The sequence below is a fragment of the Phyllobates terribilis genome, unplaced genomic scaffold, assembly GCF_046119375.1.
Source record: "Phyllobates terribilis strain yellow unplaced genomic scaffold, ASM4611937v1 Scaffold_7__3_contigs__length_470593459, whole genome shotgun sequence".
Classification (NCBI taxonomy): domain Eukaryota; kingdom Metazoa; phylum Chordata; class Amphibia; order Anura; family Dendrobatidae; genus Phyllobates; species Phyllobates terribilis.
In genome coordinates, this window is record NW_027362767.1 from 238,520,967 (window position 1) to 238,545,859 (window position 24,893).

At 44.5% G+C, this 24,893-nt stretch overlaps 1 protein-coding gene across 1 annotated transcript; it reads left to right on the top strand.

Annotated features, from left to right (window-relative positions):
- Positions 1 to 12,524: 12,524 nt before the first annotated feature.
- Positions 12,525 to 22,501, top strand: LOC141153103 (ficolin-2-like). Its single transcript, XM_073637784.1, has 8 exons — positions 12,525 to 12,696; positions 16,758 to 16,871; positions 17,642 to 17,695; positions 20,073 to 20,111; positions 20,547 to 20,674; positions 21,066 to 21,195; positions 21,824 to 21,958; positions 22,252 to 22,501. Exons 1-8 carry the CDS (start codon positions 12,585 to 12,587, stop codon positions 22,497 to 22,499), a joined length of 960 nt encoding a protein of 319 aa, XP_073493885.1. The 5' UTR covers positions 12,525 to 12,584; the 3' UTR covers positions 22,500 to 22,501.
- The last annotated feature ends 2,392 nt before the right edge of the window (positions 22,502 to 24,893 follow it).

Sequence of the window (24,893 nt, forward strand, 5' to 3'; positions counted from 1 at the left end):
TTAGGTTTGGTAGTGGTAGACCAGCAGAGTACGGTATATTGGTTTCTGGCAGTAGACTTTCCTTCATTTGGGATAAAAATGTTAGTTTGCTCCTCCAGGCCTGTATCTAAATACCCTGGCTAATGCAGAGTGGCTTATTGGCACCTCCTGGCATATAGTGCCTGGTGTCCAAACAGAAGCCCCATAGCAACACCTTTGACATAGATCAGGCCAGGGGCGGACATACCGCCAGTGCAGATGCATTCGGGCCCATAGGTGGAGGGGGGCCCTTGCAGGATGGCTAAAACTGAGGGCAATCTGGCCTGTGTCTCGGAGCCCGAAGCTCTGTGTGGCCCATGGCCAGATTGCCCTTATCACACGCGACATGCAGGGAGCGATCCCGCCAGCTCCGCTGCTGACAGGAGAAAAATGGCAGCGGTGCTGAGGGATCCATCCTCTGCTTCCTGCCCAGTGCTTTCTCCTTGACACGGGCACACGCGGCTTGATGACATCAACATGCAGCGCGCACCTGTGTCAGGGAGAAAGTTGCCTGCAACTACCATGCTGTGGGGGAACGGGCAGAGAGGTAAGTGTTGGGGTTTTTTTTTGGTTGTTTTTTTAAGTTTTTTTTTACTAGTACACTGGACAGAGGTCCAGGACAATGAGGGTTGGTGGGGGAGACAATGATGGGGATGACATCATTGTCATCTCCCCCACCTCCATCATTGTTTCCCCCATCTCATCATTGTTCTCATCCACATCCATCATTATTCTCCTCCACCTCTATCATTGTCCCGCACCCCAAATCATTGTTCTCCATTATCCACATTGGGATGGGGAGATGACAATGACTGGGGAGAGCAATGATGGAGGAGGGGGAAAACAATGATGGAAGTGGGGGAGACAATGATGGGAGTGGGGGAGATGATGATGATGGAGGTGGGGGAGAACAATGACGGGGATGGGGGAGATGACAATGATGGAGGTGGGGGATATGGCAATGATGGGGATGGGGGAGATGACAATGATGGAGGAGGGGGAGAACAATGATGGAGGGGGGAGAACAATGATAGAGATGGAGACAATGATGGGAGCGAGGGAGATGACAATGATGATGGAGGTGGGGGAGAAGAAATGATGAGGATAAGAAAGAATAATGATGGAGGTGGGGGAGAGCAATAATTGGGATGGCGAGAACAATGATGGAGGTGGGGGACAGCAATGATGGAGGTGGGGGAGAGGACAATGATGGAGATGACATTGATGGAGGTGGGGGAGAAGACAATGATGGGGATGGGGTAGATGACATTGATGGAGGTAAGGGAGAGCAATGATGGAGGTGGGAAAGATGACAATGATGGGGATGGGGAGAGCAGTGATGGAGGTGGGGGAGATGACCATGATGGAGGTGAGCGAGAACAATGATGGGGATGGGGGGGATGACAATGATGGAGATGGGGGAAAGAAATCATGGAGGTGCGGGAGATGGCAATGATGGAGGTGGGGGAGAATAATTATGGGGATGAGGGAGATGACAATGATGGAGGTGGTGGAGAGCAATGATGGAGGTGGGGGAGATGGCAATGATGGGGATGGGGGAGATGACAATGATTGGGGAGAGTAATGATGGAGGTTGGGGGAGAACAATGATGGAGGAAGGGGGAGAACAATGATGGAGGAGGGGTAGAACAATGATGGAGGAGGGGGAGAACAATGATGGAGGAGGGGGAGAACAATGATGGAGGTGGGGGAGATGACAATGATGATGGAAGTGGGGGAGACAATAATGGAGATGGAGGAGAGTAATGATGGTGTGGGAGAGGACAGTGATGTAGATGGAGGAGAGTAATGATGAAGGTGGGGGAGAGGAAATGGTGGGGATGAGAAAGAACAATGATGGAGGTGAGGGAGAGTAATGATGGGATTGGGGGAGAGGATAATGATGGAGATGACATTGATGGAGGTGGGGGAGAGGACAATGATGGAGGTGGGGGAGATGACAATGATGGAAGTGGGGGAGAACAATGATGCGGATGGGGTAGATGACAATGATGGAAGTGGGGGAGAGCAATGATGGAGGTGGGGGAGATGACAATGATGGAGGTGGGGGAGATGGCAGTGATGGGGATGGGGGAGATGACAATGATGGAGGTGGGGGAGATGACAATGATGGAGGTGGGGGAGATGACAATGATGGAGGTGGGGGAGATGGCAGTGATGGGGATGGGGGAGAGCAATGATGGAGGTGGGGGTGATGATAATAATGGAGGTGGGGAGAGCAATGATGGAGGTGGGGGAGATACCAATGATGGAGGTGGGGGAGATGACAATGATGATGGAAGTGGGGGAGACAATGATGGAGATGGAGGAGAGTAATGATGGTGTGGGAGAGGACAATGATGGAGATGGAGGAGAGTAATGATGAAGGTGGGGGAGAGGAAATGGTGGGGATGAGAAAGAACAATGATGGAGGTGGGGGAGAGTAATGATGGGATTGGGGGAGAGGATAATGATGGAGATGACATTGATGGAGGTGGGGGAGAGGACAATGAGGGAGGTGGGGGAGATGACAATGATGGAAGTGGGGGAGAACAATAATGGGGATGGGGTAGATGACAATGATGGAAGTGGGGGAGAGCAATGATGGAGGTGGGGGAGATGACAATGATGGAGGTGGGGGTGATGATAATAATCGAGGTGGGGAGAGCAATGATGGAGGTGGGGGAGATAATGATGGAGGTGGGGGACATGACAATGATGGATGTGGGAGAAAGGACAATGATGGAGGTGGGAGAAAAGACAATGATGGAGGTGGGAGAAAAGACAATGATGGAGGTGTGGGAGAACAATGATGGGGATGGGTGAGAGGACAATGATGGAGGTGGAGGAGATGACATTGATGGAGGTGGGGGAGAGGACAATGATGGAGGTGGAGATGACAATGATAGAGGTGGAGGAAAGTAATGATGAAGGTGGGGGAGAGGAAATGATGGGGATGAGATAGAACAATGATGGAGGTGGGGGAGATGACAATGATGGATGTGAGAGAAAGGACAATGATGGATGGGGGAGAAAGGACAATGATAGAGGTGGAGGAGAGGACAATGATGGAGATGACAATGATGGATGTGGGAGAAAGGACATTGGTGGAGGTGGGGGAGATGACAATTATGGAGGTGGGGGAGAGCAACGATGGAGGTGGGAGTGATGACAATGATGGAGGTGGGGAGAGCAATGATGGAGGTGGGGGAGATAATGATGGAGGTGGGGGAGATGACAATGATGGATGTGGGAGAAAGGACAATGATGGAGGTGGGGGGAGATGACAATGATGGAGGTGGGGGTGAACAATGATGGGGATGGGTGAGAGGACAATGATGGAGGTGGAGGAGAAGACATTGATGGAGGTGGGGGAGAGGACAATGATGGAGATGGGGAGAGGACAATGATGGAGGGGGAAGAACAATGATGGAGGTGGGGGAGATGACATTGATGGAGGTGGGCTAGAGAACAATGATGGGGGTGGGGGAGAGGACAATGATGGAGGTGGAGGAGATGACATTGATGGAGGTGGGGGAGAGGACAATGATGGAGGTGAGGGAGAGGACAATGATGGAGGTGGGGGAGAGGACAATGATGGATATATTTTGATTGGTGCGTGGATATTAGTATATTAATGGTGGGGTACATATCTGTGGTCAGAGGTGCAGTGTTGGGAAGACACATGTATGTTTACAATATATGTGACCTTGTTATTTTTAGGGCTGTGGTGATCATCGTGACAAGACAAGTCGTGGCTGGGAGATGTTGACATGAAGGTCTGACCAGATGGAGAAGAACCAGCTGAAATCGACTCTAATCAGATGAGACGTCAGTGGTAAGTGCCTGGAAGTAAATATTATTCTGTATCTGCACTGTGTGACTTGTAGTGATAATGTTATCTGTAATATCCCTGAGGCTGCATTCTCACATTTGTGTGAAATGTCCGTGTGCTGCCAGATTTTTTTATCGGACGGCACACAGACTCGTAGAATTTTCTAGGTCCATTCACACATCCATGAAAATCATGGATCTGAGAATGAGATCCGTGAGGGTCAAAGAGTGTCCTGTTCTGATCCAATTTTGAGGATCAGAATAGGACATGCTCAATGCGTCTGTAAAAGCGGGCAGCACGCCGACACTGCACACGGATACAGGAATGTAGCCTTATTATGTATAACATATTCCCTTAGTATATCATGTACTTACTTATTATGTATACCGCAGTCCTTAGTTACATAGTTTCCTCTTTTATTTATGTATAACACCCTCCTTTATTATGTACCATCCTCTCTAGTTATATATGGTGCCGTCTCTTATTATATAGCTTCCTCTGCTGTTATGTACAGTGCTGTCCCTTACATAGAGTATTCTTGTTATTTGTGTCAGTCACAGCACCCTCTCTTTATTACATAGTCCTCTCTTGTTAGATATAAAATGATGGCTGATGGGGCAGCATCTGATCAGAAGACCAGTCCATCAGCTCCTCCATCAGGAAAGAAGCTTTCCCATGCTCCATCAGCTGTCATTGCATTATATATCTAACAAGAGAAGACGGTATGTAATAAAGATCAGGGCGCTATAGATAATCCAATATGTAAGGGACGGTGCTGTATATAACAAGAGAGGGCACTGTGGAATAAGGGACGACAATATACACAATAAAGGAGACTATGTAAGATATGTATACATATATATATATATATATATATATATATATATATATATATATATATATATATATATTTATATGTGGCTTCATTGGTGAAGAAGATGGAAATGGATCCTGAAACTGTATCCAAGACTTCAATTGAACTGGATCAAGAGGCATAATATCTGACCTTCAGCCTTTTAAATCTTGTAAATGATGCAAGTTCGTCAGATGAGCCGCCTTTCATACAGAGGAAATATATACTAGAAATCTGTAGCTTTGTCGCCATAAAAGGTGGGGGTCCAGACACAATTCTTGCACAGGGGCCCCAAGCTGTCAGTGTCCGTCCCTGGACTAGGGGTCTCAAACACGCAGCCTGCGGGCCGCATGCTGCCCCTGAGGCTTCTTCATACGGCCCGCAGGAACTGTAGACCCCTTGACGATCGCAGTCTGGTCCAGGGACCGCTGACGTCAGCGCTTTATTTCACTTGAATGTGCGTCCTTGGATAAGCTCTCTGCACAGCAATACCAATGCCAGCCGCCCCCCGCCAATCAAAGGCCAATAGCTGACATCAGGGTGTTATGACGTTACTGCCATGCGCCGGCATGCCAAAGTCAGCTGCTGGACTCTGATTGGCCGGCGCTCTGATTGGTTTGCAATGGTTTTAAATATATTCTGATGAGACTCTGGTGATATCTCTATGACTAAGGGCGTATTCTAACTCCAGAAATGATTCAGAAACTTCTTAATGAACGATGAGGACCAGGATGGGGCATTACTACAAGATGAGGACCAGGATGGGCATTACTACAAGTGTGGGACCAGGATGGGCATTACTACAAGATGGGGACCAGGATGGGCATTACTACAAGATGGGGACCAGGATTGGCATTACTACAAGATGAGGACCAGGATGGGACATTACTACAAGATAGAGACCAGAATGGGACATTACTACAAGATGCGGACCAGGATGGGGACATTACTACAAGATGAGGACCAGGATGAGGACATTACTACAAGATGAGGACCAGGATGGGGACATTACTACAAGATGAGGACCAGGATGGGCACATTACTACAAGATGAGGACCAGGATGGGCACATTACTACAAGATGAGGACCAGGATGGGGCATTACTACAAGATGAGGACCAGGATGGGGCATTACTACAAGATGAGGACCAGGATGGGCACATTACTACAAGATGGGGACCAGGATGGACTCATTACTACAAGATGAGCACCAGGACGGGCACATTACTACAAGATGAGGACCAGGATGGGCACATTACTACAAGATGGGGACCAGGATGGACACATTACTACAAGATGAGGACCAGGATGGGGCATTACTACAAGATGCGGACCAGGATGGGGACATTACTACAAGAGGAGGACCAGGATGGGGACATTACTACAAGATGGGGACCAGGACGGGCACATTACTACAAGATGAGGACCAGGATAGGCACATTACTACAAGATGAGGACCAGGATGGGGCATTACTACAAGATGAGGACCAGGATGGGGACATTACTACAAGAGGAGGACCAGGATGGGGACATTACTACAAGAGGAGGACCAGGATGGGGACATTACTACAAGATGAGGACCAGGATGGGCACATTACTACACGATGAGGTCCAGGATGGGGACATTACTACAAGATGGGGACCAGGATGAGCCATTACTACAAGATGGGGACCGACATGGGCATATTACTACAAGATGGGGACCAGGATGGGCCATTACTACAAGATGGGGACCGGCATGGGCACATTACTACAAGATGAGGACCAGGATGGGGCATATTACTACAAGATGAGGACCAGGATGGGCATTACTACAAGATGGGGACCAGGATGGGCATTACTACAAGATGCAGACCAGGATGGGACATTACTACAAGATGGGGACCAGGATGAGCCATTACTACAAGATGGGGACCAGCATGGGCACATTACTACAAGATGAGGACCAGGATGGGCACATTACTACAAGATGGGGACCAGGATGGGCATTACTACAATATGGGGACCAGGATGGGCATTACTACAAGATGGGGACCAGGATGGGACATTACTACAAGATAAGGACCAGGATGGGGGACATTACTACAAAATGAGGATCAGGATGGGGACATTACTACAAGATGAGAACCAGGATGGGCATTACTACAAGATGCGGACCAGGATAGGGACATTACTACAAGAGGAGGACCAGGATGGGGACATTACTACAAGAGGAGGACCAGGATGGGGACATTACTACAAGAGGAGGACCAGGATGGGGACATTACTACAAGATGAGGACCAGGATGGGCACATTACTACACGATGAGGACTAGGATGGGGACATTACTACAAGATGGGGACCAGGATGAGCCATTACTACAAGATGGGGACCGGCATGGGCACATTACTACAAGATGGGGACCAGGATGGGCCATTACTACAAGATGGGGACCGGCATGGGCACATTACTACAAGATGAGGACCAGGATGGGGCATATTACTACAAGATGAGGACCAGGATGGGCATTACTACAAGATGGGGACCAGGATGGGCATTACTACAAGATGCAGACCAGGATGGGACATTACTACAAGATGGGGACCAGGATGGGACATTACTACAAGATAAGGACCAGGATGGGGGACATTACTACAAAATGAGGATCAGGATGGGGACATTACTACAAGATGAGAACCAGGATGGGCATTACTACAAGATGCGGACCAGGATAGGGACATTACTACAAGAGGAGGACCAGGATGGGGACATTACTACAAGAGGAGGACCAGGATGGGGACATTACTACAAGAGGAGGACCAGGATGGGGACATTACTACAAGATGAGGACCAGGATGGGCACATTACTACACGATGAGGACTAGGATGGGGACATTACTACAAGATGGGGACCAGGATGAGCCATTACTACAAGATGGGGACCGGCATGGGCACATTACTACAAGATGGGGACCAGGATGGGCCATTACTACAAGATGGGGACCGGCATGGGCACATTACTACAAGATGAGGACCAGGATGGGGCATATTACTACAAGATGAGGACCAGGATGGGCATTACTACAAGATGGGGACCAGGATGGGCATTACTACAAGATGCAGACCAGGATGGGACATTACTACAAGATGGGGACCAGGATGAGCCATTACTACAAGATGGGGACCAGCATGGGCACATTACTACAAGATGAGGACCAGGATGGGCACATTACTACAAGATGAGGACCAGGATGGGCATTACTACAAGATGGGGACCAGGATGGGCATTACTGCAAGATGGGGACCAGGATGGGCATTACTACAAGATGGGGACCAGGATGGGACATTACTACAAGATAGGGACCAGGATGGGGCATTACTACAAGATGCGGACCAGGATGGGCACATTACTACAAGATGAGGACCAGGATGGGCACATTACTACAAGATGGGGACCAGGATGGGCATATTACTACAAGATGGGGACCAGGATGAGCCATTGCTACAAGATGGGGACCGGCATGGGGACATTACTACAAGATGAGGACCAGGATGGGCATATTACTACAAGATGAGGACCAGGATGGGCACATTACTACAAGATGAGGACCAGGATGGGCATTACTACAAGATGGGGACCAGGATGAGCCATTACTACAATATGGGGACCGGCATGGGCACATTACTACAAAATAGGGACCAGGATGGGCATTACTACAAGATGGGGACCAGGATGAGCCATTACTACAAGATGGGGACCGGCATGGGCACATTACTACAAGATGGGGACCAGGATGGGCCATTACTACAAGATGGGGTCCGGCATGGGCACAGTACTACAAGATGAGGACCAGGATGGGCACATTACTACAAGATGAGGACCAGGATGGGCACATTACTACAAGATGAGGACCAGGATGGGCATTACTACAAGATGGGGACCAGGATGAGCCATTACTACAAGATGGGGACCGGCATGGGCACATTACTACAAAATAGGGACCAGGATGGGCATTACTACAAGATGGGGACCCGGATGAGCCATTACTACAAGATGGGGACCGGCATGGGCACATTACTACAAGATGGGGACCAGGATGGGCCATTACTACAAGATGGGGTCCGGCATGGGCACATTACTACAAGATGAGGACCAGGATGGGGCACATTACTACAAGATGGGGACCAGGATGGGCACATTACTACAAGATGTTTGCCAGAATTACTATATGGTGCTAATTGTAAGACAATATTACTGTATGTGGCCAATTGGGGGAAACAAAGTTGTAAAAAAATAAATTAATAAATAAGCATATTTTGCCGCTAAAAATGCTGTTTTATATATAAACTAAACAAAAAAAGTGCACATTTGTTATCGCCACATCCATAACGACCCAAGCTATAAAACTGTACCATAACCCATATGATGAATACTTTTTAAAAAAATAAAATAAACATGCCAAAAATGTCCCAAAAAAACAATCAAAAGCTGCTCAGTGGAAAACATCAACTCTGTCTTTATCTTTATATTATCCAATTTTTTTTTTCTAATGATTAATGATCGCATTGAAGCCACTAAAACTGATACCTTGGAATTATTTTATGCTGTCTAGACTCGCTGAATAGACTCCCATCTTGACCCCCTCCTGAGCCGCTCTCTTAGTGTCTCCCCCTGAGTGATTTATATGGAAAGATAAGAGGCTATTTTTTATTTCTGATCTGAGCTTTTATTCTAGCATGGTTAATGATATGATATACTGTAATGCTATATACGGAGTATATGCCGATTATTATCTGATATAAGAGGCACTGATCACACTAAGTTTTGATAATTAATGGTGTATAAAGATACTAAATACCAGGATGGTTTCCCCAATTAAGAATCCCCCTCCCCCTTCCCATTCTCCCCCTTTTTTTTTGCAAAGCTGATGCAGAATATTGCTAATTATTAGGCTGGGGTCACATCACTGTATTTTCTCACATCCGAGAGAATCGGGTTAATTATACAAATCACATTGTGATCAAGCTCTAATCAGAGTGTGATCTGATTCTCTCGGATGACGAGAAGATGGAGAAAACAAAATTCTCCATTTTCTTCAGTTGGTCAGTCCATGAAAATAAGACTGCACTCTTATGTCATCTGAGTGCAGTCCAATGATTTCCACCGACCCACAAACTTGCATAGCCGAGTGTTATCCAAATATCAGATCTAACTCGGGCATCCAGCGATTATTCTTTCCCCCGACCGGGCCAGGGAATCTGACATGTGCACGGCCCCGTAGAACAACATTGGTTCAAGTGCGATCCGATGTTTTGATGGATCACACTCCGGCCATTTTTTCCTCTACTTGATCTGAAAAACATCATTATTTATATTTTACTTTGCTTGACATATTCTTCACGAAACCCAAATGTTCATGTATTAAACGCACATTGTTTTGTGCCATATCATGTGATGTGTGTATTTAGTAAAGAAAAAAAAAAACTGTTACCATCCTTGAAGTGTGGTGGTTTCATTATTTTTGCCAGGGGTTATAATACAATACGTGATAGAACATGGCACACATTTTATACAGTACAGTATACAGTACAGTACAGTACACACCTTCTCATTTAAAGATTTTTCTGTATTTTCATGACTTTGAAAATTGTACATTCACACTGAAGGCATCAAAACTATGAATTAACACATGTGGAATTATATACTTAACAAAAAAGTGTGAAACAACTGAAAATATGTCTTATATTCTAGGTTCTTCAAAGTAGCCACCTTTTGCTTTGATGACTGCTTTGCACACTCTTGGCATTCTCTTGATGAGCTTCAAGAGGTAGTCACCGGAAATGGTTTTCACTTCACAGGTGTGCCCTGTCAGGTTTAATAAGTGGGATTTCTTGCCTTATAAATGGGGTTGGGACCATCAGTTGTGTTGTGCAGAAGTCAGGTGGATACACAGCTGATAGTCCTACTGAATAGACTGTTAGCTGCTGTTTTCTTGCCATTATACAAATTCTAAGTAAAGAAAAACGAGTGGCCATCATTACTTTAAGAAATGAAGGTCAGTCAGTGCGAAAAATTGGGACACCTTTGAATGTGTCCCCAAGTGCAGTTGCAAAAACCATCAAGCGCTACAAAGAAACTGGCTCACATGAGGACCGCCCCAGGAAAGGAAGACCAAGAGTCACCTCTGCTTCTGAGGATAAGTTTATCCGAGTCACCAGTCTCAGAAATCGCAGGTTAACAGCAGCTCAGATTAGAGACCAGGTCAATGCCACACAGAGTTCTAGCAGCAGACACATCTCTTTAACAACTGTTAAGAGGAGACTTTGTGCAGCAGGCCTTCATGGTAAAATAGCTGCTAGGAAACCACTGCTAAGGACAGGCAACAAGCAGAAGAGACTTGTTTTGGCTAAAGAACACAAGGAATGGACATTAGACCAGTGGAAATCTGTGCTTTGGTCTGATGAGTCCAAATTTGAGATCTTTGGTTCCAACCACTGTGTCTTTGTGCGACGCAGAAAAGGTGAACGGATGGACTCTACATGCCTGGTTCCCACCGTGAAGCATGGAGGAGGAGGTGTGATGGTGTGGAGGTGCTTTGCTGGTGACACTGTTGGGGATTTATTCAAAATTGAAGGCATACTGAACCAGCATGGCTACCACAGCATCTTGCAGCGGCATGCTATTCCATCCGGTTTGCGTTTAGTTGGACCATCATTTATTTTTCAACAGGACAATGACCCCAAACACACCTCCAGGCTATGTAAGGGCTATTTGACCCAGAGGGAGAGTGATGGGGTGCTACGCCAGATGACCTGGCCTCCACAGTCACCATACCTGAACCCAATCGAGATGGCTTAGGTTGAGCTGGACCGCAGAGTGAAGGCAAAAGGGCCAACAAGTGCTAAGCATCTCTGGGAACTCCTTCAAGATTGTTGGAAGACCATTTCCGGTGACTACCTCTTGAAGCTCATCAAGAGAATGCCAAGAGTGTGCAAAGCAGTCATCAAAGCAAAAGGTGGCTACTTTGAAGAACCTAGAATATAAGACATATTTTCAGTTGTTTCACACTTTTTTGTTAAGTATATAATTCCACATGTGTTAATTCATAGTTCTGATGCCTTCAGTGTGAATGTACAATTTTTATAGTCATGAAAATACAGAAAAATCTTTAAAATGAGAAGGTGTGTCCAAACTTTTGGTCTGTACTGTATGTATTGATGAGAGACTGCAGGGTCCTTATAACATCCCCATAACAGACAGTGAATGTCATAGATCCCTACTATTACCTCCTCCACTATTCTGGAGAGATAGCGGTCACCCTAATAGTTGCCTAATGTACATGGACAACTTTAATGTAAGGGTGGTGCTGACAGCCCGCGACCGATCAAGAGTACAAAACTAGATAAAACTAAAAACGCCACCAAAGGAGACAATAGAAAGCAGCCCAAAAGCCTGGGCAGGTACTTCAAGCAGCAGAAGACCAAGGACCTAGATCGGCCTTCGTAAGGCGAGAAGGAAGATTAATCCACTACAATAGGTAATCACAGTAGCGGACATACAGCTAATAGATATCTCCAGACATGTCATGGAAACTTTTTAGAAAATGACACTGGTGGAATTTCCTAAATTATGGGATAGTCACCACCATTCAGCAGAATTTAGAGACTACAGCCTCCACCAATGCGATCACAAGATGTTTTTGTCTGGATTTACCCTGCCGATTGCTGTAAATTATCGACCAATTCTGCTAGAACACCCAACCATTGGAGAGAATGAGTTAATTTGCTAAGTAAATAATTAAGGCCCATCCAGTCTCTAGGGAAATATTTAACAGGTCCAGTACAGCTCACGAGGTATATGTATAAACATTCAGGGCTACAAATTTATTTAGAAAGTACATGTGCGGTCCAGAAGACAGATGTACACTTCTTGAGTTCGCCATGTGTATGTCAGTACTACTTTTGCTTGGAATGGTTTCTGGTATCTGTAGGAGTGATCAGACGTGTCCTGGTGAGTACTACTATATTTATTTTTAGCTGACAGTAAATGATAACAAGCAGTTTATCATTACTCCTTAGGCTGTGTTCATCATTACTCCTTAGGATGTGTTCATCATTGTTCTTTAGGCTGTGTTCACCATTACTCCTTAGGCTATGTTCATCATTACTCCTTAGGTTGTGTTCATCATTACTCCTTAGGCTGTGTTCATCATTACTCTTTAGGCTATGTTCATAATTACTCCTTAGGCTGTGTTCATCATTACTCCTTAGGCTGTGTTCATCATTACTCCTTAGGCTGTGTTCACCATTGTTCTTTAGGCTGTGTTCATCATTATTCCTTAAGCTGTGTTCATCATTACTCTTTAGGCTGTGTTCATCATTACTCCTTAGGCTGTGTTCATCATTATTCCTTAAGCTGTGTTCATCATTGTTCTTTAGGCTGGGTTCATCATTGTTCTTTAGGCTGGGTTCATCATTACTCCTTAGGCTATGTTCATCATTACTCCTTAGGCTGTGTTCATCATTACTCCTTAGGCTGTGTTCATCATTGTTCTTTAGGCTGTGTTCATCATTACTCCTTAGGTTGTGTTCATCATTACTCCTTAGGCTGTGTTCATCATTACTCTTTAGGCTGTGCTCATCATTCCTCCTTAGGCTGTGTTCATCATTCCTCCTTAGGCTGTGTTCATCATTATTCCTTAAGCTGTGTTCATCATTACTCCTTAGGCTGTGTTCATCATTATTCCTTAAGCTGTTTTCATCATTGTTCTTTAGGCTGTGTTCATCAGTGTTCTTTAGGCTGTGCTCATCATTGCTCTTTAGGCTGTGTTCATCATTATTTCTTAGGCTGTGTTCATCATTACTCTTTAAGATGTGTTTACATGTTAAATCACGGCAAAAAAAAAACACCATAGAGTTTTGTGAAAATCATTGCAATAAAATCACCATTTCCCAAATAATTTTACAGCAATTTTTGCATAATCATGAGAAAAGTAACTTCTCCATCTCCTCCATTGCTGTCGTCCGCGGTAACGCACTGAACTCGGATGACATCCGATTGCAGTCTTATGTTTCGCATACACCCATAGACTTGTATGCGTGAGTGCGATCCAAATCGGCATGTGAAAATAATCGCAGATCTGAGCTGCTCCATAGAATAACAGTGGTCCGAGTGCTAAAATGCTCAGCCGTGTTTTACGCTCGTGTGAGCAAGCCCTTAGACATAATATTGTTGTGAAAAGCACACTAATTAGCATATTTCATTAAACTTCAATTTCTGCAGAACAGAGGGAGCGATTAGAGCACTAAAGGTGCAATTTTTACAGTGGCTACACCCCCCACAAGGCTGTGTGCTTAGTTTATACAGTAATTTTGGGCTCCAATTAACTACTTGTGGACCGCCCACAGAGTTTTAAAGTCTGAGTGGTGCACATATTACTCTGCAGTGACATCCAAAAATGTCACTGCGTAGTAGAGTAGCTTCACAACATTGCGCAGGAGCAGAGAGCCATAGAGAAGGCAGAGTTGGTTAATACCATGTCTGTCTTCCCAATCAAGACCAAGATCAGCTCTGCTGTGCAGACAGGAGGCTGAATTTGCTCTTTAAGTGGGACAAATAGCTCCTCTAGAAATTTACACCCCCCCAATTGATCTTGTGGAGGCACAATGTGTGAAATTATGGTATGAATTAATAAAAAAAAAACAGGAAAAAAAAAAGCTGCTGCCTGTCCGAATCGCTGTTAAAAGCCCCACCCCATTGACAAAAAACAACATAATGTCTGATATATACAAATAGTTATGGAAAAGGCACAAAACTTAAAAGTGTATTTTAGTGGTCCTTGTGGTCATAAAATATATATATATATATATATATATATATATATATTAATTACAGTACAGACCAAAAGTTTGGACACACCTTCTCATTTAAAGATTTTTCCGTATTTTCATAACTATGAAAATAGTACATTCACACTGAAGGCGTCAAAACTATGAATTAACACATGTGGAATTATATACTTAGCAAAAAATTGTGAAACAACTGAAAATATGTCTTATATTCTAGGTTCTTCAAAGTAGCCACCTTTTGCTTTGATGACTGCTTTGCACACTCTTGGCATTCTCTTGATGAGCTTCAAGAGGTAGTCACCGGAAATGGTTTTCACTTCACAGGTGTGCCCTGTCAGGTTTAATAAGTGGGATTTCTTGCCTTATAAATGGGGTTGGGACCATCAGTTGTGTTGTGCAGAAGTCAGGTGGATACACAGCTGATAGTCCTACTGAATAGACTGTTAGAATTTGTATTATGGCAAGAAAAAAGCAGCTAAGTAAAGAAAAACGAGTGGCCATCATTACTTTAAGAAATGAAGGTCAGTCAGTGTGAAAAATTGGGCAAACTTTGAAAGTGTCCCCAAGTGCAGTTGCAAAAACCATCAAGCGCTACAAAGAAACTGGCTCACATGAGGACCGCCCCAGGAAAGGAAGACCAAGAGTCACCTCTGCTTCTGAGGATAAGTTTATCCGAGTCACCAGTCTCAGAAATCGCAGGTTAACAGCAGCTCAGATTAGAGACCAGGTCAATGCCACACAGAGTTCTAGCAGCAGACACATCTCTACAACAACTGTTAAGAGGAGACTTTGTGCAGCAGGCCTTCATGGTAAAATAGCTGCTAGGAAACCACTGCTAAGGACAGGCAACAAGCAGAAGAGACTTGTTTGGGCTAAAGAACAGAAGGAATGGACATTAGAGCAGTGGAAATCTATGCTTTGGTCTGATGAGTCCAAATTTGAGATCTTTGGTTCCAACCACCGTGTCTTTGTGCGACGCAGAAAAGGTGAACGGATGGACTCTACATGCCTGGTTCCCACCGTGAAGCATGGAGGAGGAGGTGTGATGGTGTGGGGGTGCTTTGCTGGTGACACTGTTGGGGATTTATTCAAAATTGAAGGCATACTGAACCAGCATGGCTATCACAGCATCTTGCAGCTGCATGCTATTTCATCCGGTTTGGGTTTAGTTGGACCATCATTTATTTTTCAACAGGACAATGACCCCAAACACACCTCCAGGCTGTGTAAGGGCTATTTGACCAAGAAGGAGAGTGATGGGGTGCTACGCCAGATGACCTGGCCTCCACAGTCACCAGACCTGAACCCAATCGAGATGGTTTGGGGTGAGTTGGACCGCAGAGTGAAGGCAAAAGGGCCAACAAGTGCTAAGCATCTCTGGGAACTCCTTCAAGATTGTTGGAAGACCATTTCTGGTGACTACCTCTTGAAGCTCATCAAGAGAATGCCAAGAGTGTGCAAAGCAGTCATCAAAGCAAAAGGTGGCTACTTTGAAGAACCTAGAATATAAGACATATTTTCAGTTGTTTCACACTTTTTTGTTAAGTATATAATTCCACATGTGTTAATTCATAGTTTTGATGCCTTCAGTGTGAATGTACAATTTTCATAGTCATGAAAATACAGAAAAATCTTTAAATGAGAAGGTGTGTCCAAACTTTTGGTCTGTACTGTATATATATATATATATATATATATATATATATATATATATATGGTCATATTCCTTTTATTTTCCGCTGATATCAGCAGGAATATAAAAGGAATATGAAAATAACAAAATGATTAGGCCCAACATAATTAAAAAAAAAAAGCAAAAAATATTTGAACAAAAAAAAATGTAAAGCTTTTAAAACTGCATGAAAGAGAAACCTGAACATGTCCTGGTCAGGAATGGCTTGGCCATGAACTGGTTAATGAACCATGACCTATAATAATATGGGTGTGAATCAAAACTAAGGAATCACTCCAAAATCGGCGACTGAGCTGATGTCACCATCTATTACGTATTTTAGACCGATTATTGTACCTTCTACATATGGTTTTCCACCCGTCATCCTTCTCGGACATAGCCATACGGCTTCATACAGTTGGGTGGTTCCTGGCCGTTGACTTGCATGGATGAGTGGTCTTCGTTTTATATTTATTTCCATGACTGTTACATGTAAGCATTGTTTAGTTTTACATTATACATTTATGTAACATGTTTTTTTTCACCGACAGAAGTGAAAATTTTAGGGATTGGGGATTCGGATAAATTGTCAATTCTTCGAGGCTGCCCTGGTCATCCTGGACTTCCAGGTCAAAAAGGAGATGTTGGGGCACCAGGAGAGAAAGGTTAGTACAAAGCGAATATCTATGACCGTTTATGGTAGGGTAGGTCCAAGGGGAGGACACACCATTGGTGAAACCTAAGCAGCCGTAGAGGGGGGGGGGGCACTTCCACCTCCGAAGAAGTGAGCAACTTTTGTCACTGACATAAAGAGGGGCTCATATACTGTTCTTGCACAGGAGCCCTCTTCTGTCTATGTCCGCCACTGGTAGACCCTATATTGTAGCCACCAGTAAGTATTCATAAAATATTGCCATTTATTTGATCACAAATCAATTAAAGCATTCAACTACATTTAGAAGAAATGAACATATGTATCATAGCGGTAGCCATTGTGGGTTCTATTGGGATTGAAGGGTTATTCCAAATTTGGCAAATTTTACTTTCATAGGATAGGTCATAACTTGTTGATCCATGGGAATCCGAACACTGGGACCAAAGTCCTGAGAATAGAGCTCTGAAATGTCCTGTTAGAATGGAGCAGTGACTGCGCATGCATGCCACCGCTTCATTCATTGTTTATAGGACTGACCAAGACAGCAGAGTACAGCGCTTGGCTATCTCTGTCCAGTCCCATAGAGAAGAATAGTGCTCTGGTGCACATGCGGGACCACCATTACATTCTAATGGGGCATTCAGAGCCCTTTTCTTGGGAGCGGTGAGGGTCCTGGCAGTTGCACCTCCAGCAATCAGCAGGTTGTCTAGCAGAACCTAAAAGAAGTCCTTGTTCTCTACGTACATCAGGATACATTAATATTTTGCTATTTTTCTCCAGGACAAAAGGGATCTGCAGGCGGAGCAGGGAAGGTTGGACCTCCAGGCCAAAAGGGTTAGTAAAGAACTTATGATATACACTGCTCAAAAAAATAAAGGGAACACTTAAACAACAGAATATAACTCCAAGTAAATCAAACTTCTGTGAAAGCAAACTGTCAACTTAGGAAGCAACACTGATTGACAATCAATTTCACAAGCTGTTGTGCAAATGGAATAGACAATAGATGGAAATTATTGGCAATTATCAAGACACCCTCAATAAAGGAGTGGTTCTGCAGGTGGGGACCACAGACCACATCTCAGTACCAATGCTTTCTGGCTGATGTTTTGGCCACTTTTGAATGTTGGTTGTGTTTTCACACTCGTGGTAGCATGAGACGGACTCTACAACCCACAGAAGTTGCTCAGGTAGTGCAGCTCATCCAGGATGGCACATCAATGCGAGCTGTGGCAAGAAGGTTTGCGGTGTCTGTCAGCGTAGTGTCCACAGGCTGGAGGCGCTACCAGAAGACAGGCCAGTACACCAGGAGACGTGGAGAGGGCCGTAGGAGGGCAACAACCCAGCAGCAGGACCGCTACCTCCGCCTTTGTGCATAGAGGAACAGGAGATGTCCTCCAGCAGGCCACAAATGTGCATGTGTCTGCACAAACGGTTAGAAACCGACTCCATGGGGGTGGTATGAGGGCCCGACGTCCACAGATGGGGGTTGTGCTCACAGCCCAACACCGTGCAGGACGCTTGGCATTTGCCACAGAACACCAGGATTGGCAAAGTCGCCACTGGAGCCCTGTGCTCATCACAGATGAAAGCAGGTTCACACTGAGCACATGTGACAGACGTGACAGAGTCTGGAGACGCCGTGGAGAGCGATCTGCTGCCTGCAACGTCCTTCAGCATGACCGGTTTGGCAGTGGGTCAGTAATGGTGTGGGTTGGCATTTCTTTGGAGGGCCGCACAGCCCTCCATGTGCTCGCCAGAGGTAGCCTGACTGCCATTAGGTACCGAGATGAGATCCTCAGACCCCTTGTGAGACCATATGCTGGTGCGGTTGGCCCTGGGTTCCTCCTAGTGCAGGACAATGCCAGACCTCATGTGGCTGGAGTGTGTCAGCAGTTCCTGCAAGATGAAGGCATTGAAGCTATGGACTGGCCCGCCCGTTCCCCAGACCTGAATCCGATTGAGCACATCTGGGACATCATGTCTCGCTCCATCCACCAACCACCACAGACTTTCTAGGAGTTGGCGGATGCTTTAGTCCAGGTCTGGGAGGAGATCCCACAGGAGACCATCCGCAACCTCATCAGGAGCATGCCCAGGCGTTGTAGGGAGGTCATACAGGCACATGGAGGCCACACACAATACTGAGACTCATTTTGACTTGTTTTAAGGACATTACATCAAAGTTGGATCAGCCTGTAGTGTGTTTTTCCCCTTTAATTTTGGGGGTGACTCCAAATCCAGCCCTCCATTGGTTAATAAATTTGATTTCCATTGATGATTTTTGTGTGATTTTGTTGTCAGCACATTCAACTTTGTACAGAACAAAGTATTCAATGAGAATATTTCATTCATTCAGATCTAGGATGTGTTATTTGAGTGTTCCCTTGATTTTTTTTGAGCAGTGTATGTAATACCAACAGTGTGATAATGGAGTAAAGTAATGTGGAATTCAAAGAATCTGTCCTGTTTTGGTAACTTTCAAGGACTTCTCACCATGGATCCTAAATCTTTGTAATGGGGTTTTACCTAAGTAACAGACCACTTTGTTCCACATTATGTGACATTTTTGTAGGAATCTGAGATAGGAGTAGCTGTTTGGTGTGGTCCTTGGATAGCTGAGGCAGCTCTTTATTATGAGGACTCCACTACATCTCCTCATATCTCAGCTTCCAACACCAAAAAAATTTAGACATTAGATACTGATTTCCATCAGTCAGAACTTATCATGCAGTTTGGATCTGTTATACGTTGTTCACAAAGACGGTCTACAGTTCTGAAATAGTCCTCAGGTACTCCTTGGGCCTCCATACAGCCTCAGCATATGGCTCTGTTGGGTACATGAGCTCTAGCAGAATGAGCCACCAGGAAAGAAGAAGAAAAAAGAGCAGAGAAACAGTATTTCTATGAAGCCAGTGTGACTCTGTGACAAAATGATGATTACCCCATAGCTGCTAATATGGCTGCTCTTAAAGGCTACATCATGGACACAATCACAATAGGAGGAAGGGTGGCACATAGAAATATAATAAAAGTCTTTGCTATTTCAGTAAATATCTAACTTTTGGTCAATGTTGTAGTCTTTACATGGGGTATTATCAATCTTCTAGACTAGTCTACACCAAGTTTAGGAAAATTATATTTATGCTCTGCCAACTGGGCGCTGTGGGGGATGGAGTGACAACTATCCTGATATATATTTTTCTTATAGGAGAGAAAGGAGAAAGTGGTGTTGCTGAGCCAGTATACAGTAAGTTAGATGTCTAAGCGAGAACTGAACTTCTACTCCACTTTCATCAGTCCAAAGTCTGTAGTTTCCAAAATGTTAGTCCGCATCTTAAGCAAATTAACCAATTAATCAAATTACTTCAATAAGAACAAAAAACATTCTAAAATATAGTCTTCGAATGTTTCATAGGATTAAAAAGGATTTCAGAAAGTGTGCAGTTCCCCTGCAGCACCCCCGCAGGGGAAATTAAGTATTACACATGTACCAGAAAACTCATGCACGGTCACAGAGGATCCTCCCGACTGCTCTTTATAACTGTTCTCTATTTAGACTAATAGATGATGATTCATAATTAACTTTAGCACTTGCAGAACTCAAAATGCCCTAAAGGGGTGTTTGAAGATTGTTTTACTAAATACCTTTGAATTAAGTTGTATTTTTATATATGTCTCGTAGCTTCCAGCAGCTGCAAAGAATTACAGAATCAGGGGACAGTGTTCAGTGACTGGTACACCATATACCCAGATGGCAGCCAGCCTCTGAAGGTCCTGTGTGATATGGACACAGATGAAGGAGGATGGATTGTAAGTATTTACAACGTCAATGGAAGTCACGTTCAGAAGATTTTTCTGGAAAATCCAGATCCATTGCAATTGTATCCTTTCCTTTAATTGGGGTATTAAGGATTCAGTTAAACATGGGTCCTTATGTCTAAGGGGACCAAAAGAGCCCACTGCCCTATAAGAAGACAACAGTTTTGCATTGGGGTCCAAGAGCTTGAAGTTACGCCACTGAATTGACACCTTTGTAGTTCTCCTGTAGGAGAATTTTTGGGAGGCCATGACCCTTTATAGCTTCTAAAACAATTATAGCCTTATTGTAGACTATATTTCCTAGACCAGATCTATTATGATCTATAACATGTCCGCAAACAGTAGTCGTGGCCCAATAATCTGTACTTTTTTCTTGCTTTAGGTCATACAAAGACGTTGGGATGGGTCTGTGGACTTCTTCCGTACTTGGGATGCTTATAAGAAAGGGTTTGGAAGTCGGCTGAATGAATTTTGGCTTGGGAATGAAAATATTCATCAAATAACCTCGACAGGTAACGAGAAACCTGTGGATCATCTCCTTATTGACTTCTCTGCCTATTGCATGACTTTTACAGTGTATCCTAGGTTAAAGGGTCCATAAGTGGTTGATAGTGGTTTGTCATGGACTACTTGACCTGGTGCTTGTTCATTTGAAAGCAGTTCTCTATCATCTGTCCCTGCTTCTAAGAAAAAACTTTGAGAAAAAAAGTTAGAGAAGAGTCTTGGTGATCTACATCCACCCAAAGATGGACTTATTTGAAAACCAACTCACTATTCTGAAGATCCCTCGCCACCTCTTCTAGTTCACATACCTAATGACTATGAAGACCTAAGCATTCCATACATATAATTTAGCTGTTGCACCAAAAGCTATCACCTTCTACACCTCCTGTGGTCTAAACCTTTCTGGCGAATTCTGGTCATAAGACAAGGAACAGATGGGCTGACCTGAGTATAGAGACCTATCCTTATGAAGACACCAGATCTCTGCTCCAGTTAACGTTGCCTAGAATGGTTCACTCCAAGACAAAGGATTTTATGAGTTCCTCTACGTTTTCTGAATGGGTTAGGTTTTTGAACAAGTTCTTCATTTCTTTGTATTTTTAACTTCCAGTTTCTAAAGTATCTTTCTCTATAAAGGAACATGGGAATTACGTGTTGATCTACAAGATTTTGAAGGTAAAAAGGTGTTTGCCAAGTATGCGAGCTTCAAAGTTTTGGATGAATCTAAGAAATATGAGTTATTAATTGGAGCCTTTAAGGAAGGAACTGCAGGTGAGAAGCATTGTGGCCAAAATGTCCTTCATGAAAGTTGGTTTAACTCCATATAAAACTGAACTTTACAAAGAAATTGTAAAATCAATAAACTGGATGGTTGAGAATAGTCCTGAAGGTGTGATGGGCTAAGCAAAGTAGAAGTCCTTCTGCCCTTAGGTCAGGTGGGACATTTTGACCTTTGCTATGGAGTCTTCACACTTCTATGTAGGTCACTGCTTGTATAAAAATGATTGTTTAGTAAATGACAAGCTGTTCTAATATTTGACATGTCCGTCTCTGTCAATTTGCAGGAGATTCTATCGGAGGTCTAAGCAACATCAAGTTTAGTACTAAAGATGAGGACAACGACCTTTACGAGGGCAGTTGTTCCCTACTCTATAAAGGAGGCTGGTGGTATAGCAACTGTCACGGGGCAAACCTCAATGGATTATACCACCTAGGAGCACACACTTCTTATGGGGATGGCATCAACTGGTTTTCTGCAAAAGGGCATAACTACTCATTCAGGCATGTAGAAATGAAGATTCGGGCAGTTTAGAAAAAGACAGAAGAGCGAGCATAGCAGTTGTGTGAATTTACAAAAATTTGGATACATTTCTTGATTGATACCAAATTACAACGTTTGGGTACATATGATGGACATCATGCTGGAAGTTAAAGCATAGAAGCATAGAATGTTAGGGTTGGAAGGGACCTCCAGGGTCATCTGGTCCAGATGTCTATCCAGCCTCTGTTTGAAGACTTCCATTGAAGGAGAACTCACCACCTCTCGTGGCAGCCTGTTCCACTCATTGATCACCCTCACTGACAAAAAGTTTTTTCTAATATCTAATCTGTATCTTCTCCCTTTCAGTCTCATTCCATTGCTTCTAGTGTTTCCATGTGCAAATGAGAATAAGGATGATCGCTCTACAGTGTGACATCCCTTCAGATATTTGTAGACAGCTATTAAGTCTCCTCTTTGTCTTCTTTTTTGTAAGCTAAACATTCCCAGATCCTTTAACCGTTCCTCGTCGGACATAGTTTGCAGTCCGCTCACCATCCTGGTAGCTCTTCTCTGAACTGAACATTTAAGCCTCACCTGTGGGAATGTCCCCAAAGTGTCCAGCAATATCGGGATTTTTGGCAAGTAAGATAAGGTTGGACTGGTTTAGGTTGAGTGTATTGGTTGTAGCCGTACTGGAAGGCTTATAAGCATTCAGTCCTCCCCTCCCATAGCTAGGCATTGGATATATAGCCATATAGGTTTGGTTCTAGAGGTAAGAACAAAGGAGAAAAAGTCCACCTATGGGGACCTAGTGCAAAAGTATTGCATGGGATCGCCAATTAATTACCAATTATACCACGTGACACCGTTTCCAATGCTGACATATATTTTATATAGTATGTAAATGAATAAATCTATATAATTTCTATATTTTCATTGACACGTTTCATTTGTATAGTAAGTTGAGTTATTGTCTTTATTCCTAGAGGTTCTTTTCACTTTTCTATCACTATTGAATATATTAATATTTGATTATCCTGCACTCATTCTGTGCCACTGATGGTGGATTAAAGGATTTTTACTGCAATACGATCATGATCTAGTTTCTGGGCCAAAATGCAAAATCTCTACCTGGGCCTACACTTACCAAGTGTCATCTACATTACTGGGGTCTTCTTATGATATGAGCATGAGCGACACAAGACTGCGGAGGTCAGTGATTGGCATGTGATGTACGTGACGGGGGGCAGGACTGGCGGGGATCGCAGGAGAAGATCTAAAATGGGAGTTCTGTTTATTTTATTACTCTGGCAAATTTCAGAAAATCTCTCAAAACCCTTTTGAGGTTTATATAAGATCACAATTAGGGATGAGCAAATTCATTTAATGTAAATAGAATTTGTGTAGAATTTTGGTAAATTCGCCGAATTTGTGAATTGACAAAAATGCCCATTGTAGAAGATTGCATCAGCCAGAGAAGGTTCACATGACTGGGGGATAGGCTGGGTGGGCTTTCCCATAATCCCTTGCAGCTATGAAATCCTATAGTATAGCACAGCCTATATAAAAGCTGAAGGCAGGGAATTCAGCGCTGCAACCATTTGGGGGTGAATCTGTTTAGTGAGAGGACATGATAGGCTTAGCAATAGAAATAGGAAGTAAAAGCCAAAATAACTCAAAATACTGTACATATATTATTATTATTATTTATTATTATAGCGCCATTTATTCCATAGCACTGTTACGGATCCGGGTGGTGGAACCTCTGTGCTGCGGTGCAAGGAGGGGCCAGAGGGGCGTAACTAGGTATCAACTCGGACTGACCAAGGTCGCACGGCGGCTCAGTCGACTCCATGAACCAGGGAGAGACCGAGCAGGGGGACCAGGTGCCACTCTGGGACCGACCTTGTATGAGAGCGGGTGACTCCCACGGGTCAGAAGGCAGGGACTGACCGGTACAGCAGAAGAGCACAGCAGGCAGGCTGACGGGTTGCTGGCAGGTGCTTCCAGGTAAGCAGGCTGGCTGGCACGACAGGTAACAGGCTGGCGCCTCCAGGTAGGCAGGCTGGCAGGTAGGACAGGTTTCAGGCAGGGGCCTCCAGGTAGGCAGGCTGGCAGGCAGGACAGGTTACAGGCAGGCGCCTCCAGGTAGGCAGGCTCGTTAAGCCCATAGACAGACTGGCGGACAGGACTGGTAATCAGACTCTCGGGCTGGACTGGAATTCAGACTGGCGGACTGGACTGGTTGTCAGACTGAAAGCGGGATCTGAGGGCTGAAGCTAAGTTAGCACACAAAGCAACAACCTTGCACGGGCACCTCCATTTTGGAGGAGGTGCCTTTTTAATGAGAAGTCCTCCGGCCATTGGCCGGGGACTCCTTAGGACGGCGCGCGCAGCCCCTTTAAGAGGGGGGGAGCGCGCGCGCGCCCTAAGCACAGCGCCCGA

Coding starts and splice junctions, on each gene's coding strand:
- LOC141153103 (XM_073637784.1), top strand. CDS start 12,585: ATGTGCGGTCCAGAAGACAGATGTACACTTCTTGAGTTCGCCATGTGT. Junction 12,697..16,757: donor GAGTGATCAGACGTGTCCTG/GTGAGTACTACT, acceptor TTTCACCGACAG/AAGTGAAAATTTTAGGGATT. Junction 21,196..21,823: donor TCATCAAATAACCTCGACAG/GTAACGAGAAAC, acceptor TTCTCTATAAAG/GAACATGGGAATTACGTGTT.